We start from the raw sequence: 16,386 nt of genomic DNA, 5'->3' as shown, positions 1-16,386 counted from the left end.
GTCAGAAAGGACAAATGCCAGGGTGGTGTGTCTGTTCGCCAAGCTCCCGACGCCGACGACGATGGCTCTCGAAGACGCAGCACAGCTCGCCGAGAAGACCGAGGCTCTCGATCTCTCTGATGTCGAAGAAGAGGATCTCGGCGAGGCAGTAGCCACGCAGAACAAGAAGAAAAACAAGAAGAAGAAGAAGAAGCCTGCGGTTGTCGCTGTTGCCGATGTCGTCCCCGGTGTCCCCGAAAGCAACGTCATCCCGGCCACGCCTCTGAGGAACTCTCTTGCCCAGGAGGCGGTCGATGTTGAGGCCATCGATGACGACGAAGAGCTCAGTGGCGAAGACAACGACGACGCCCCGGGCGGCAACGAAGGTGGGAACATGCTTGTTGCGGGCTGGCCATCCCACGCCGTGTGAGGTACTGAGCTCTACTTCTGCTCTCATGGCATGCTGTGCTCCTTGCATCCAAGCACCGTCGCCGGGACCGCTCGCATTTGTCAATGCCCGGCTGCTAACGCAACAACCAACAGCTGCGAAGAAGAAGAAGAAGAAGAAGAGCAAGAAGAAGAAGGCCTCTGGAGGTTCGTTGCGTGTGTCGATACTCGTTCTCTCGTTCGCGTACATGGACTGACTCAATCGTGCGGCTCACATTGCTGCTGGTGGTGTTGGTTGGGGGGCTGATTGCTGGCGCTACAGAGGCCGTCAAGAACATCCGTTCTGGTGTCGTCCAGACCGAGCCCCCAACAGTCCCGGTTTCAAAAATGTTCTTGAACAAGGTCTATCCCGAAGGCGAGCTCTCGGACTACAAGGATGAGTGAGTCTCTGTCGATGCCTTTCCCCGCTTTGGGGCCCCTCAACGCTTGCCTGTTCCCCGGCGTCCCGCTTGGCCCATGTGTAGTTGATGAGCTGACACACTGTTCTCGGCTTGCTCATAGCAACCTCTGGCGCTCGACCAGCGAGGAGAAGCGTGCGCTGGAGCGATCTCTGAACGATACGTACAACGAGCTGCGCCAGGCTGCCGAGGTCCATCGTCAAGTCCGCTCGTATGCCCGCAAGACGATCAAGCCAGGAATGTCCATGATCGACATTTGCGAAATGATCGAAAACGGCACCCGCAACCTCATTGAGGCGAATGGCTTGCTGGCCGGCATCGCTTTCCCCACCGGATGCTCCTTGAACCACGTTGCCGCCCACTACACTCCGAATGCCGGCGACAAAACCGTCCTGCAGTACGGCGACGTCATGAAGATCGACTTTGGCACCCACATCAATGGCCGCATCATCGACTGTGCGTTCACCATGTCGTTTGATCCCAAGTACGACCCCCTTCTGGAGGCCGTTCGCGATGCCACCAACACGGGTATCAAGGTTGGTTCTGGTTAGGCTTTACTATCCTGGTCGAATCTGGTCAGATGTGTCTGGGCAGCTGTCGATCGCCCAAGCTGGCCACCAGGCCATGATGTCCCGCTTGTCTCGAGTCGTACTTCCACCTCGGGCACGCCTGGCGCACGCACTGCTTGGCGATGTGGCCATCTGTTCGACACAACGTGGCGCTGGATTTCCTTCATGGTGCCATGCCTGTCCTCTCGAGCTGCAACTGATTGTCTGTGGCTCAATCGCGGTTGTCCTCTGCAGGAAGCTGGTATCGACGTCCGCCTCTGCGATATTGGAGCAGCCATCCAGGAAGTCATGGAGTCGTATGAAGTCACACTCGATGGAAAAACATATCAAGGTGCGATCCGATGATGTGTTTCGCTGCTGCCTCGAGATTCTGCTGCCTCGAGATTTTGCTGCCTGGCAAATGTATGTGTTGGTTGCACCGTTGCGCTAATTGCCGATCCGAATCACTCCGCCCGATCAATGGTGCATTTGAATGCCGATCAGTCAAACCCATCCGCAACCTCAACGGCCATCTTATTGGACAATACCAAATCCATGGAGCCAAAAGTGTCCCCATTGTCAAGGGTGGCGACCAAACCAAGATGGAGGTATAGGATGTTTGTGTGAGACGAGAGCTCAGGGCGATCCATTGTTGTCTGTGCAGCCGAATTTGCATGTGAACGTGAGCCCATATTGACCATATCATGGATGTGTTCCTCTGGCTGTATCAAACAGGAAGGAGAGAGCTATGCGATTGAAACCTTCGGCAGCACTGGCCGTGGGTTTGTCCACGAAGATCTCGAGTGCTCCCACTACATGAAGCGATTCGATGCCGGGCATGTGCCTCTGAGGTTTGTTGGGGCGAGTGAGCGGTGAATTTCCTACAAACGGCTGGTCCGGTGTGTCTTGTAGCTGTGCAATGGGCTTCTGAGCTGGCGACGTGGCATCCATACCAAATCCAAGCACATATGTTCTGATGCCAAATCGCTCGCTTGGACAGACTTCCCCGCGCCAAGCAGCTTCTGACCACGATCAACAAGCACTTTGGCACCCTGGCCTTCTGTCGACGCTATCTCGACCGAATCGGCGAAGAAAAGTATGGTCTTGCGCTCAAGAACCTTGTCGACTCTGGTGTTGTCGATCCCTATCCCCCGCTTTGCGATGTCAAAGGAAGCTTCACGGCCCAGTACGAACACACCATTCTTTTGCGCCCAACTCGCAAGGAGGTATGTGCTGACTCGGTGTCTCTCCTCTGGGCCACGAGTGTGTGGAAATGCATGTCGGCTATGCGACAAATGCGAGACTGCAGTTGTGGGCTCAGTTGGTATCGGGCTGGCACATGCCGGCCCTGCGCTCGCGCGCGACAGGTACTCATGTCGACCCGTTGAAAACATCTGACTCGGTGCCACTCTGACAGGTTCTCAGTCGTGGCGACGACTACTGAGCAGCCGTGCGCGATCGGGGATGGTGACTCGTTTGGGTGGCCACATCGGCGAACTGAAGTACGCGGACAAAGATATGGCCTCGGGGTCGAGAGTGGCGGCGCATACTGACCGATCGCTAGATCCTGGATGGCTGCTGAATACAGTACAGCTCGGTCAGGCCGGGCGCTGGGATCTGCATCGCCAACCATGCACACATGGGCGACGGAGGGTCATGCGCTTGTTGGATTTGGTGCGACACAGCTGCGGCGCAGCACCATGGTGTCATGTGGGAGCACGAGTGAGCCACACGTGACGACCCACCGGCCTGACAAATCGAATCGCGTCTGGCGCATCATCGACATCGCCCTCAACATCACCCTCACCGACATCGCCGACATCGCCGACAGTATCGACAGCATCGTCAGTCCCACAAAGGCACCGGAACAATGGCAGACAAGGCGAAACTGGATGTTCTCATGTGCGGAACCGGTGAGGCAGCCCGATCTTTGCCTGCAAAGCCCAGCTTGCTCGAGCCATCCACCCCAATCCCAATCCCCATCGATCGAGGCAGGCATACATGCCACTCCTAATATCGGTGCCGCTCTTGCCCGCTATCGCTCGTGAATTTCGCCCTGGTGCTCGATCCGTAATTCAGGGGGTAAGCCTTCAGCCTCTCGCAGCGACTGCCTTGACCGCAATAGAGCGGATGTCGTCCGTCCCGCATTTTGCACCGTCCAGCTCTGCTCCATGTCCCCTGTGACCTTTACCGACGATCTTACCGACGATCTTACCGACGATCTTACCGACGATCTTACCGACTGCACTGGCTTGGAATCAACGCATTCTATCGTCTTCCAACAAACTCTCAATGTCCCGACCGTGGATCGCATCCGTCCTTGAATCGCGCACATATTTTGGGCTTCCTGCTCGCTGTCCCGCCCCGCCGCCCGTACGAACGCCTGTTCCAGAATACACCACCGGCTACGTCCACGGCTCGGCCGCTGATTCAGACAAAAAGATCGGCGTCGTTGGCTTGGTCATGTTCGACATGAGACAGCGCGGGCACATTGGTCGACTGGCAATGGTAGGAACGACCGGCAGCAAGAACCAGGGCATTCGCGAACACCTCAAGGCCAAGATCGAAGCCGTCTACCGAGGCCTCGACACTTCCCTCGAGATCTATCCCCCCGACGATGTCGACCGAGATATAGCGGCATGTGGGTAGTCGCTCTGGCGGTCCAAGTGCACGGCCGGCAGGCCCTTCTGCTGGATTCGCATGGAAGTGGCCCAGGATCAGCGACTGCATTCCTCACCGGACCCGATCTGATTGCCGTGCAGACAAGGCCGCCATAGACAGTATGGCCCCCGGCGGTGCTGTGACCATCTTCACTCCCGACGACACCCATTTTGAAATCGCTGCCTATGCTATCCAGCACAGGCTTCATGTGGTGAGTCGCCGGCTCCGGCTCTTGTCGTCTCATCGAAACCAGCATCGCCGTCTCGCTCGCTGTCTCGCTCGACGTCCCCATTTACCCCCTCTACATTCTCAATATGTATCGATTGGCACTTTTGAATATCGGTCGTTGGCTCGTCAGCTCATCGCCAAGCCAGCCGTCAAGACTCTCAAGGAGCACCAGATCCTGGCTGACCTGGCTGCCGAGCACAATGTCCTCTGTGTCATTGAGTTTCACAAGCGTTTCGACCCCATCTATTGTAAGGACTCTCTCGCCATAAACAGCGAGCGCCTCGCATGGCTCAACATCCGGACAGGAATCTCGCGGCTTCTTCTCCATGCAGCCGGAAAGACATGCTGATCAAGTCTGCCTTCACCCTCGTGCTCACCACGCCTATCATCTCGCCGATGTGACCTTCGAGCAATCCAGCGGATGCCCGCGAACGAATCAGGGCTCTGGGCGACTTTAGTTACTTTGATGCGTACATGAGCCAGCCCAAACACCAGCTTCAGACTTTCAAGTCGTGGGCCGGAAAGAGCTCCGACATTAGCTACTGTGAGTGCTTGTTGATGTCGCTTGGATAGTACTTGAAGGAACTCGCATTCGTGCATGTGGCGACTGACTGGGGCTGTGTATATCTTCATGTATTAGATCTGAACTCCCATCACATCGACCTGCACGTGTGGTCGCTGAAGGGTGCGTCGCAGCCTCTATTACCTATGGCACGATCTCCATCAACGGCTATGCTCGGACCGTATGGTCACTTTTGCCGTCTGCGACAAAATGCCTGCCTGCCGTCGCAACCATTCTCGCCTGGCTAACTCAATGACAACCGCGCACCTTATTTCATCGACACTCTGCCGACATCCAAGGCATTGCCTATCCATTCAGAGTCATGGCTAGCTCGGCCGCGGGCGTGGCTGAGTCTCAAGGCTGTGTCGCTGGCACTGAGGTTTGTAAGCCCATTCGTTTAGTCCGGATGGCCGCACACAGCCTCATGCCTCACGAGGTGTCGAGCCAGATCGCTGGATCTACCCTTGCCGGTTTCCATCGTACTTGCGGTCGGTTTGGTCAATCCACTTGTGCCTTTCGTGTACCTTGTCGCCGTTCCTCATCGTGGATCTCTTTTCCGGCATCTCCGCTCCCACTTGGGCAGGACACTATCACCCTGATCGTTCAGTGGAAGAACATCGCCTCAGGCAGTCCCGGGACGGCCATATATACCTGTGAGTGAGCTCTGAGCTGCCATGTGCATAAGCAGAAGCGCTCCGAAGTGCCTGGGTGCGCTGGGACGCAGTTGCGCCTCTCTCCTTATGCTACATCTGCCTACGCCGTTGTAGCTTCCTGGATTGCACCCAAGGCCGAAGTGCATTCCCAGCAGCGCTTCTTCTACATGGGCCACAAGGGCGAGGTCCGCATCGATCAAGCCCATCGCGGATACGAGCTCGCCACCGATGCCGGCGGCTATGCCTCTGTCAACCCTCTCTTCATGCGCTACACGCCCGACGGAGCGGGCCGCTACGCTGGGCAGCTGGGATATGGCCACCGTAGCATCGAGGAATGGGCTCAAGCATGCATCCGGCTGAACCAGGGCACGACACAGCCGTCAGATTATGATGGCGTCCTGTCAACCATCGCCGACACCCGTGTTGTCACTGCGATTCTCGAAGCTGGCCGCCAGAGCCTGGACAACGGCAGCTGCTGGGTGGATCTTCCACAGTTCTAGAGGCTCGACTGGGTGGATCTACCGCGGATCGCGAGGCGCGAAATAGACTCCAGGCATGATTTCCACCCATGGAGAAGTGCTCGCGCACCTCTCCTCACCCAGGCCGGTGTTCCGTTATCTGGAGCATTGAACACGACACATTGAAATTACAAATATACATTCCTTTTGCCACGCTGGTAAATCGCAGTTGTGATGGCGCGAGCAAGGTATCGTTGGAAAGCGTATCCGGTGCGCACTTGTCGATGATCTGCAGCACTTCCGCTGGCCTGGCTGAGCCATCGATTGTGGCTGTCGCTTTGCGACTCCTACGGACGAGATGAAAACGAATATTGTCGATCTGCCGGTTGGACACTACCGTCGCTGAGACGTGTGCCTCGGTACATCGGCAATCGCGCCGTTCCTTCATCCTCCGTGGGATCTTACAACACCGAAAGGATATTCCTGCAAATACTCTGCCACCTTGGCAGGCAGGTAGCTCGTCATCAGTACTTCAGGGCTGCAGAGCTCGATCTCGAACTTGCATCCGTATCGGAGCATGTGCTCCAGCTCCCGCCAAACACGGCTCTCGATCCGAGCTAGCTCAGGCCGTAGCCGCCGGATCGACCGGATTTTACGAGCATCGGCATCAGAGAGCGCGAGAATAGAGTCGTGCTTGTGGAGCACGCTGGAGAGGTCGGCCAACTCCATACCAATCCAGCTCAGGGACGGTGCAGTCATACTTTTCGAGTCGTAAGCCGTGGACTGGGACAAGAATAAAGTAACCGGATGAGTGGAGCAGCGAAGATACAATGCCTCGTCCAGACAGAGCGGCCTCAATGTCGTCCGAGGCTGCTGGTTGTCGCATTCAGGTGGCATCGCCGTCAAAGCCTGTGGTCGCAGGGTCCTCCACACAGAGAGAACCGCCCGTACTGCCGTGGTGAAGGAGAGGGTGTCAAAAGCCTGCTGTACCTGAGCACCGTACTTATAACATAGGAAGATATCAATGCCGTGGGGATCGCAATCGACAAGTGCAAGCATGGGAATCGTGCTTGGTTGGATCGAGTTCTGTAACGAGCAAGGGCCACGCATGTCTGAGACAGGGCAACTACTGGACCGGTCGCAGCCACCATGACAGAGGCCCAACCAATGCTCCTCGTCCTCGCTGTCGATAGGCAGTTCGAGTTCGTCCAACCGGACGAGTTCATCGCCGATTGGCCATTCCAACGGGAGCTCTTCGTCGGGTGCACTCGAGCCCAACAAATCCGACTGGTGCACTTGGCTCCATTGTAGCAGGTCATTTTCATCGGCGATAGTGTCTAGCCACTGTCCACAGCAGTCAACTTGCTCGATTGTACGGACATCCGTCCATCTATAATCGACTGCAGATGCCCCCTCCGAGTCAGAGCCAAACTGGAGAGGCACCTCGTCCGGCTGCTCAACAAGGAGATCCAACTGGTCGCAGGGCACATCGGATTGCGAGCCCATAGGACTTTGGCTGACCCGGATCTGGCCCAAACGCTTGAGCAGCTGTCGGGTGGACACATCCGGAAACCCCTTGCCCTTTCCGACAGCACTGCGGAGGTCAGTGCCCATGTCATGTGTTTGATGATGCACATCGCATTGGGGTCGTCCTCACCGTCACCAAGATGCATGGCCCGTACCGGTAGTGCCAGCCGGAAGAGAGAAGCAAATTGAATGCAGTCTCCTTCTCGATCACCAGCACAAACCGAGCCGTGGTCTCGACATGTGGAGGACGAGTCAAGGACGATGACAGGTGGCCGCCGGATAGGGCCCATCGCCTCCAAGCAATGCACCAGTGCACACAATGAAAGGATATTGTCAATCGCCTCTGAAGGTGGGATCAACATGGGTCGACTGGGAGAAAGGGATCCATCGAGCACCGAGCGGTCATGGAGATGAATGCGGATCGGTCCCGCAACGAGACCCCTGGCTGAGGCAACCTGCCCAGACAGCGAGCGTTAGTTGAGTACTTTTCCTTGACAGTACTGTCCCTTTGCATCGGCAAGATGACCAACAATATTAAGACAGCAGCGGGGGATTCGTAGCGCACAAGCCAGGTCCTCCACAGCCTGGATATCCGATATGCGAAGGAGTGGTCGGGTCAATGGTTCGTTGGTGGCCTGAGAAATAGGCATGAGGCGGGCAGTTCTGACAACTACCCGATCGACCGTCGCTTGGTGCCGAAAGTACGGCGCATCACTGTAAAAAATGGCACTTGCGGGAATGGGCGATTGTTGGGATAGGTATTAATGGATGTCCGGCAATGGTGGTGCTGGGCAGATAACGAGAATCTCACCGTTTCGTCGCAACAACGCCGTGCTCGAGAAGGAGCCGCACTTGACTCATCACCTTGAGCAATGTGTCTGCGTCAGAGATAGAGGCCATATGGATCAGTCGTCCGTTTGGGTGTACCAGCATCCGCCCTGGGCGAGCTGACTCTCGTACCAAATCTCCTTGATCCATAGCAAACCGTTTGCCAGGGACTGTCCTTCAGTAACTTGATACATTTATCCTCCAAATCGAAGCTATCCAGAAGTAATGCCCTCGCGAATCAGTAATCCCACGGTGCATCCAGTAGGCCATGACGGTTTGAGGCTCCACCGACCTGACCCAGGATCTTCCAAATGTCGACGAGACCCTGGATTTGAACTGGAGTGCAGGCACGCACCCTTGCATGTGCACTTGGTGGACGGTGCTGAGTACATCGTTGATACGGCTCAAGACCCACTCCCTGTTTCGAGGAAAGGTGCAGCGGCAAACAGGCTTGGTTAGTCGAGTACTGCTATAATCGATAATAGAAGGAAGCAGAGCATGCTCGATACCGGAGAAAGACCAAGGCAGCATTGAGTACGCCGAGCGCCAAGTACATACCGGCCCTGCTTGGTGGCTTCCCAGTACGGACTTTGATGCAAAGTATTCTCGGGTGATGCCTCGAGCTCCAACAGACAAATCCGCACAACACATGGAATGGGTGCGTGGGCAAGATCGAGGACCAGCTCTGCAGATGCCGGAAACAATGACAGCGAGTGCGATGGAGGTAGCAGAGAGGCCGAAGAAACAGCAGGGCTCATCTCTTGGCAGAGAAGTAGTTCTCCTTCCGGGCACTCGTCTCCCTCCGACTGATGGAGCAGCCGAGGACTGAGGCGCGGCGATGGCCAGCTGCAGAGCGAGTCCGATACCATATCGGTGTCTCTTCGGGCTCGCCGAGCGAGAAATGCAATCGCCAGGATGAGCCGATGGAACGTCGCCCTCCCGGAGCAAGCCCTGCAAAGTCAGAGACATGCGACTCTCCTCGTCCAGCTCATGCGGGTGCCCCACGTCACCGCCGCTGCAACTCGCAACCGGTGGCTGCCACGGAGCATCTTCTCGGCGATGCCCCGTCCTCCATTGCCATGTATCTGCACTTGCATCTGCACTCGCATCTGCACTCGCATCGGCACCACATCCCATCCCGTCTTGCTTGGCAGCCGTCCGTGGGGGGTGCTGGAGCGCGCCGACCTTCTTCGGAACATCGCTCGCCGATTGGGGCAAGGGCCGCCTGTCCGCCTCGACCCTTGCCGCCCGCCCACTCTGGCTCGTTTCTTCGCTTCGTGCGCTCATCGACCAACGTCCAGCACAACAGGCACAGGCCATTCTCGCCACCGTCGGGCTGACTCAACCGCAATGTCGTCTGGGCCGGATTTTCTTGGAGTAAGGACCCTTTTGGGCAGCTGGCTCAAGAGCGCATGGCTCCGTGAGGGTGTTGGCCCAGGAGCGATCTGTCCTTTCGCCAGCCTTGGGCTCCGTTTCCTCGGACACCCATGCCACCTCAGAACCGGCCCGCGGCCGGTGTGAGCAAACCCGAGGAAAAATATGCTCCAGCGAGGACCCGCGATGGGTCAACAGCATTCTTGGACTCTGTCCATTGGCGGGACAGTGGCTGCAGGTCCAAGCGGACCCTCGATTCCTCGAGGCCGGCGATATTCACTTCCGACGCTTTGATTTCTCTCTCGTCTCTGGATGGCATCTGTCGCGAACCTCTATTCGCAGAAAGCGATTGAAATCGTCAAGCGAGCCACTGAAGAAGATGGCAAGGGTAACTTCCAGGAAGCATACAAGCTGTACCTGAACAGCCTCGAGTATTTCACGACAGCAATGAAATGTGGGTGTCCACCCAAACGGGCAAGCCGGGCTCGGGGCTGGGTGTCCGAAGCTTTTTATCGGCACTACGGCCGCTGGATTTGGTGGCGGCTGCATTCGGGAGTGCTGCTGAGGAGCTCCGTGGGTCCGCTCTCTGGCTCCCCTCAACCAGAGTCGCAGGTCAGGCCGGCATAAGACCATGGCTTGAGGTGACCCGATAGCCTGGTGCCAGAGGCTTCGTCTCCAGAGCATCGATGCTGACCCTGCTGTGCTCTCCGCTTCCAGATGAAAAAAACGAAAAAATTAAGCAATCAATTCGCGGCAAATTCACCGAGTATCTTGACCGAGCAGAGAAGCTCAAGGCGTTTCTGTCCAAGGAGCAGGACAAGAAGAAGAAGCCTGTTGCCATCGGCGGCTCAAACGGTATGTTCACTCTGCAGCTGCGACGGAACTTTGCGCCGCCGTTGAATATCGCCTCGTGGCTGGATACCGATTGCTCGATCCCGCAGAAACCGCCGGCTGTTGTCCGGACAATGCGGTTGGATGTCCTGGCGGTCAATTGCAGGTGCCTTGGCGCCTGATTCCGCAGCCGAGCCGGTACTCTGCACCTTTGGACACGGGCTGATCTGAGCCCATGTTCTGCTGCTGTTGCCATCGGAATGGATTCCATTGAACAGGAAAGCTCAACAAGAAGGCCGATTCTGGAGACGAGGACGATGAAGACGATGGAGACGGCAAGAAGAAGGATAACTCGGAGTCCAAGAAGCTCAAGGATGCCCTTGCAGGAGCAATTCTGTCCGAGAAACCAAACGTCCGTTGGAGCGACATCGCTGGACTCGAAGGCGCCAAGGAGTCGCTGAAGGAGGCCGTTATTCTTCCGATCAGATTCCCACACATGTTCACAGGCAAGAGAAAGCCCTGGAGAGGCATTCTGCTGTATGGCGTAAGTCTCGGCTCCATCGCAGTTACCACTCGAGTATCACGTCCTTCCAGCATTGGTTGGAGATCAAATGACCTGTCAAGCTGGCTGGACAAGCTCGCTCCTGCCTGGGAGCTGCCCCGCTCGGTCTCTGGCTCACAACACTTTGTGGCCTCGTTGAGCCGTCGTTCATGCGCCTTCGTTGCGCGCCATTGGGGATGCGCTTTCACTGGGCGAATTGCCTCGACTTTGTCCGTGGGACTGAATATGCATGCTCATCTGTCTGTCTCAATATCGCCAGCCTCCTGGTACTGGCAAATCGTACCTTGCCAAGGCGATCGCCACTGAGGCAGACTCGACATTTTTCTCGGTCAGCTCTGCCGATCTTGTCAGCAAGTGGATGGGCGAATCAGAAAGGTGGGCAAGCAAGCTGCTGCTGCTGCTACTGCTACTGTTGTTGTTGCTGCTGCTGCTGCTGTTTGGTGAATACGTATCGCCCTGGATCGGGACTGTGGTGTCCGTGCATCCTCTGCCCAGCAATCACCATCGACATCGCGACAAGTGCAGCCCGCCCCGGCTGCACTTCAAGGACGATATAGTCCACTCTATCCTCACTCACACTCCCTATATTGTGAATTTTGCACTCTAGACTTGTCAAAACCCTGTTCCAGCTCGCTCGCGAGAGCCGACCTTCGATCGTGTTTATTGATGAGGTCGATTCGCTTTGTGGTCAGCGCGGTGAGGGTGAGTCCGAAGCCAGCCGACGCATCAAGACAGAGTTTCTAGTTCAGATGCAAGGCGTTGGCAACGATATGGATGGCGTCCTCGTCCTTGGAGCAACCAACATGCCATGGCACCTGGATCCGGCCATTCGAAGAAGGTATGCGGCTCCTGTCAGCACAGCTCCTTGGGGGCATGTGTATATGGCGGTGCGGATGGCCGAAGCAAGATGCCGAATCTGATTCGCCTGTTGCTGATGTGATTGCTTGAACGATTCTCTCACTGGATCTGATTATAGATTCGAGAAGCGCATCTATATCCCACTACCTGACCTTGGCGCGCGGGCAACTATGTTTGGGCTGAACGTTGGATCGACTCCGTGCCAGCTGGAGGCCCAAGACTACAAAGTGCTGGCGGATCGAACGGAAGGGTGAGCGTGTGCAGCTTGAATGTGCTCAAGGCACCCGATCCTGTGCTTTTTGACGCTCGATGCATACGTCAGCGCTAGACTTTGCTCCGACCCCAGCTCTCGAGGGATTGAAGCCTCACTCGCATCTCATTACTTGGAATCTGCTGATCTATGGCGTTGCCCGCTGAGCTGCAACCAGTGCCTGCGATTGGATACGATTGGATACGATTGGATACGATTGGATACGATTGGATACGATTGGATACCAGTGCAGATGATGCGGTGCACTATGCAGCGGCGGTCCGCAACGAATCACTGATGGTACGAAATTCCCTTTCCTGCGCTGCTAGATTCTCGGGCTCGGATATCTCGATTGTCGTTCGCGACGCACTGATGGAGCCGGTGCGCAAGGTTCAGCAGGCAACGCATTTCAAGCCGGTGGGTGACCTCAGGGTTGATATGAATCCCAGCGTCTCTTGCTTGTCCGAGAAGAGATGCGCAGCCTCGCTCGGCACTGCCTGTGCTCACGCTTTTGTTCATGTGTTGTCTCGTCATGGCGGACTCGGGGACCAGGTCATGGCGCCAGGCCGCGATAATCCTAGCGATATCAAGCAGTACTTCACACCCTGCTCGCCCGGCGACCCACAGGCCCAGCCAATGACATGGATGGAAATCAGTGGCGAACAGCTCCTGGAGCCTTCCCTGACGATTTCGGACTTTGTCAAGGCTGTTCAGAACGGCCGCAAGTCCGTCAACGACGCGGACGTGAAGCGGTACATTGAATGGACCGAGGAGTTTGGTCAGGACGGCTGATGTGGCCGTCGGTCGATGTCTGCCGTGGTTGTGCGTGCATCTCCCCTCTCTGTTTGCAGCCAATCCAATAAAAAGCGGAGCACTCTGCGTTTGGGCCAGGGTTGTCGTTGCCTCTCTGGCCCTGAATACATCCACCCGCCCATCGCAACCATGGCCAAACAGTATCTCCAAGGAGACCGAGGTGGTGATCGCCCTTGGCAATGCGTCATGCGGGAACGAGAGCGAGAGCCTGCTCTCTCGCCGCCACGTTGACTCACCTCGCCCCTCGCCTGGCTCGAACCGCCGGTTTTTTCTTCTCCGGTTCGAGCCGACTGCGGACCAGAAAACGCAAACCAAGTCGGTCCGCGTCCTTCGCTGCCGCCCTTCGCTCTCTCTGGATCGCCCTTCTCTGGATCTGATCTCTGGCTCGCCATGGTCAAGGCTGCGCTAGCTTTCTGCAGGGGCTTCGTTGCCGCCTCGCCCCGATTCAACCGTACGTACGAAGCACAGCCATGATCTTGGTGGGCAGCTTTGGCTGCGGTACACAGCGCGTGTTGGCTCTGCGAACGTCCAGATCTGATCAGATCGAGTCGGATCAACATGACGCTAATCGCAATACTCTTTCTCCGGCGGTCTCCCGATGACACTTCTCCTGGCTGCGGCTCTCTCCATAGTCCCCAAGGCTGTATGTATCTGCACCTCGTGTGCCCATCGATACCGGGCCGGTCCAGATGCCTGTTGCCCATGCTCTTTGGACTGGCGGTGGCCCTCCGCGCGAGCCGACCGCTTGGCAGAGACACTGTGTCGACTGTGCACCCCTTCTCACATACCGGCTGTGTGTCTTTCTTTTGCTGATCATCGGTCTGTCTCCAGAGTGCCTCGGCCACGGTCTGCATCGCCCGTAAGTGATCATTCTCTCATGGCTGGGCATCAAGCGAGCTCACCAAGCGTGCTCACCACGACCCTCGTGTTGAATGTGTGTGGTGCGTCTGTGCTTACCCGCCTCCTTCACGACCGTTGACGCAGAGCGATGGAACTCGACCTTCCAACGCACCAAGCCCCATTTGAACATTGGCACCATTGGCCACGTTGATCACGGCAAGACCACCCTCACTGCTGCGATCACCAAGGGTAAGACAGGCTCTCAAGCCGGCAACTGCGCCGACCCAACTTGAGCGGCTTTGGCGGCAAAGCACATCCCTGAGATCGAGGCGTGCTCGTCATCCATTCTGATACAGGCAGTGTATGCGCACGTCTCTGGGTGTTCTCCCATCTGACTGGACCACTCTCGTCTCCCTCCTCTGTCCATGGCGATCTGTCCTGCGGCGATCTGTCCTGCGGCGATCTGTCCTGCGACCTCAAGTCCTTGCTGAGGCCGGCGGCGCCAAGTTCCGTGACTATGCCTCGATCGACAAGGCTCCCGAGGAGCGTGCCCGTGGTATCACCATCTCGACCACCCACGTCGAGTACGAGACCCAGAAGCGCCACTACGCCCACGTCGACTGCCCTGGTCACGCCGATTACATCAAGAACATGATTACTGGTGCCGCCCAGATGGTAGGGCGTATCCCGATCGTGCTGTTTCGCGACGAGTGGTGCGGGTCCTTTCAGAAGGCAGCGTGCCCAGTCAGAGCCATGAGCACTCACTGACCACATCGATTTCCCGCCGATACCAATGTGGTTCTCCATCCGCAGGACGGTGCTATCATTGTCGTCTCCGCCACCGATGGCTCCATGCCCCAAACCCGTGAACATCTGCTCCTGTCCAAACAAGTTGGCGTTAGCCACCTCGTTGTCTTTGTCAACAAGGTCGACGCTGTTGAGGACAAGGAAATGCTCGAACTCGTTGAAATGGAGATCCGCGATCTGCTTACCGAATACGGCTTCCCCGGCGAAACCACCCCGATCGTCATGGGCTCGGCTCTCTGTGCCCTCGAGAACAAGCAGCCCGAGATTGGCACCGAGGCCGTCCTGAAGCTCATGGATGCTGTTGACACCTGGATCCCCGACCCCATTCGCGACCTTGACAAGCCCTTCCTGATGCCTATCGAAGACGTCTTTTCGATCGCCGGCCGTGGTACCGTCAGCACCGGCAGTGTCGAGCGCGGCTTCATCACCAAGGGCTCTGAAATCGAGATCATTGGCTTTGGCCCCACCAAGAAGACCACCATCACCGGCGTTGAGATGTTCCACAAGGAGCTTGATCGTGCCCAGGCCGGCGACAATGCCGGTCTCCTCCTCCGTTCGCTCAAGCGCGAAGAACTCCGCCGCGGCCAGGTCATTGCTGCTCCCGGCTCCATCACCCCCCACAAGAAGTTCCTGGCCCAGCTCTATATCCTCACCAAGGAGGAGGGTGGTCGCCACACCCCCTTCGTCGAGAACTACAAGCCTCAGCTCTATGCCCGCACCATGGATGTTACCTGCACTCTCCTCTGGCCCGACAACGCCGAGGGCCAGCAGAAGCGCAACGAGGGCAAGATGATCATGCCCGGCGACAACGTTGAGCTCCTCTGCGAGCTCAGCCAGATTGTTGCTCTGGATGAGGGTCTCCGTTTCACCATCCGCGAGGGTGGCAAGACTGTCGGCACTGGTGTCGTCACCAAGATCATTGAGTAGGATGTCAGAACATGCTTGTTTCGATGCTGTTGGACGGCGCTCCCGTGCGTGTCCGACAGCCGGTCTCTTCCCCTTCCTTTTTCTTTCTTCCCCCCTCCCACTTTCGTCTTTGCGAGTCGAGGATCCGAGCCAGCCACACAGCTCCTCCACTTTTTATGGCCAGGCGACTTTGACTCGATTCCGCCCTTTGCCGGCTGCCTTTCCTCCAACCGCCGCTCACCTTTCATGCATACATAATATAGTGCACACTGGCACCAGACCTTTGCTTTTCTCTGCTGGCAGCCTCGTGGATGTTCGTCCTGTGGATTGTGAGGGGGCGCGCAGAGCGAATGAGCTCCTGTTGGGGCCTGGGCCTGGGCCATGACTCGCTGTGATTCACAGCCCCCGCTTTCGGTTTGCTGCCTGCCCTTCCGCCTGTCGGTCCGATGCACCCCTCTGACCCAATCTGCTCGAGTGTCCTTCCGCATACCAACAACCTCTTCGGGACCCAAACCCGCCCACAATCGACCCAAGATCGCCATCGACATCATGTCGTCCCAAGTCAAAAACACCTCGCCTTCAGCTGAAAGCCCTGCACAGATCTCATCCGACTCGCAGTGCAGAGTCTGCCACAAGCATCCAATCCAATACGCCGCTGTGCCGTGCGGCTGTCCGGCCCTGTGCAAGTCATGCGCTATGAAGCAGGCTACAGGCGGAAAGTGCAAAGTGTGTGGATCGTTCTTTGGCGAGCTCAGGAGAATATGAATATACGAATCCCTATCATCTACGACGATCGTCAGTCATGCCCTCGGATCTCGGATCTCGGATCTCGGATCTCGGATCTCGGATCTCGGAT

The 16,386-nt window shown here is 56.9% G+C and overlaps 6 protein-coding genes across 6 annotated transcripts; 5 read left to right on the top strand and 1 right to left on the bottom strand.

The window, feature by feature from the left end:
- Positions 1 to 753: 753 nt before the first annotated feature.
- Positions 754 to 2,816, top strand: BJ171DRAFT_421853 (peptidase M24, structural domain-containing protein; the record flags this gene model as incomplete). Its single annotated transcript, XM_053107511.1, has 7 exons — positions 754 to 806; positions 928 to 1,360; positions 1,628 to 1,724; positions 1,877 to 1,980; positions 2,108 to 2,223; positions 2,373 to 2,598; positions 2,790 to 2,816. The coding sequence occupies 7 exons, from the start codon at positions 754 to 756 to the stop codon at positions 2,814 to 2,816; spliced, it is 1,056 nt and encodes a 351-aa protein (XP_052968762.1).
- Positions 2,817 to 3,084: 268 nt separating this feature from the next.
- BJ171DRAFT_17192 (uncharacterized protein) lies at positions 3,085 to 6,023 on the top strand. Its single transcript, XM_053105969.1, has 10 exons — positions 3,085 to 3,285; positions 3,452 to 3,454; positions 3,765 to 4,013; positions 4,135 to 4,244; positions 4,392 to 4,509; positions 4,680 to 4,805; positions 4,902 to 4,946; positions 5,123 to 5,202; positions 5,407 to 5,476; positions 5,591 to 6,023. Exons 1-10 carry the CDS (start codon positions 3,243 to 3,245, stop codon positions 5,974 to 5,976), a joined length of 1,230 nt encoding a protein of 409 aa, XP_052968761.1. The 5' UTR covers positions 3,085 to 3,242; the 3' UTR covers positions 5,977 to 6,023.
- Positions 6,024 to 6,122: 99 nt separating this feature from the next.
- On the bottom strand, positions 6,123 to 9,047 carry BJ171DRAFT_597336 (Spo11/DNA topoisomerase VI subunit A; the record flags this gene model as incomplete). The annotated part of the gene is made up of 6 exons (XM_053114742.1): positions 6,123 to 6,281; positions 6,400 to 6,717; positions 6,925 to 7,020; positions 7,378 to 7,528; positions 8,582 to 8,707; positions 8,848 to 9,047. The coding sequence occupies 6 exons, from the start codon at positions 9,045 to 9,047 to the stop codon at positions 6,123 to 6,125; spliced, it is 1,050 nt and encodes a 349-aa protein (XP_052968760.1).
- Positions 9,048 to 9,388: 341 nt separating this feature from the next.
- Positions 9,389 to 13,112, top strand: BJ171DRAFT_496571 (P-loop containing nucleoside triphosphate hydrolase protein). The gene is made up of 9 exons (XM_053110207.1): positions 9,389 to 9,666; positions 10,006 to 10,117; positions 10,381 to 10,518; positions 10,773 to 11,038; positions 11,316 to 11,431; positions 11,664 to 11,894; positions 12,033 to 12,164; positions 12,494 to 12,581; positions 12,717 to 13,112. Exons 1-9 carry the CDS (start codon positions 9,640 to 9,642, stop codon positions 12,954 to 12,956), a joined length of 1,350 nt encoding a protein of 449 aa, XP_052968759.1. The 5' UTR covers positions 9,389 to 9,639; the 3' UTR covers positions 12,957 to 13,112.
- Positions 13,113 to 13,909: 797 nt separating this feature from the next.
- BJ171DRAFT_421756 (P-loop containing nucleoside triphosphate hydrolase protein) lies at positions 13,910 to 15,551 on the top strand (the record flags this gene model as incomplete). The annotated part of the gene is made up of 3 exons (XM_053107502.1): positions 13,910 to 14,066; positions 14,299 to 14,492; positions 14,631 to 15,551. 3 exons carry the CDS (start codon positions 13,910 to 13,912, stop codon positions 15,549 to 15,551), a joined length of 1,272 nt encoding a protein of 423 aa, XP_052968758.1.
- Positions 15,552 to 15,844: 293 nt separating this feature from the next.
- BJ171DRAFT_17142 (uncharacterized protein) lies at positions 15,845 to 16,337 on the top strand. The gene has a single exon (XM_053105957.1). The coding sequence runs from the start codon at positions 15,912 to 15,914 to the stop codon at positions 16,293 to 16,295; it is 384 nt and encodes a 127-aa protein (XP_052968757.1). The 5' UTR covers positions 15,845 to 15,911; the 3' UTR covers positions 16,296 to 16,337.
- The last annotated feature ends 49 nt before the right edge of the window (positions 16,338 to 16,386 follow it).

The sequence above is a fragment of the Polychytrium aggregatum genome (assembly GCF_025602895.1).
Source record: "Polychytrium aggregatum strain JEL109 chromosome Unknown BJ171scaffold_10, whole genome shotgun sequence".
Lineage (NCBI taxonomy): Eukaryota > Fungi > Chytridiomycota > Chytridiomycetes > Polychytriales > Polychytrium > Polychytrium aggregatum.
This window is presented reverse-complemented; position numbering and strand designations above follow the sequence as displayed.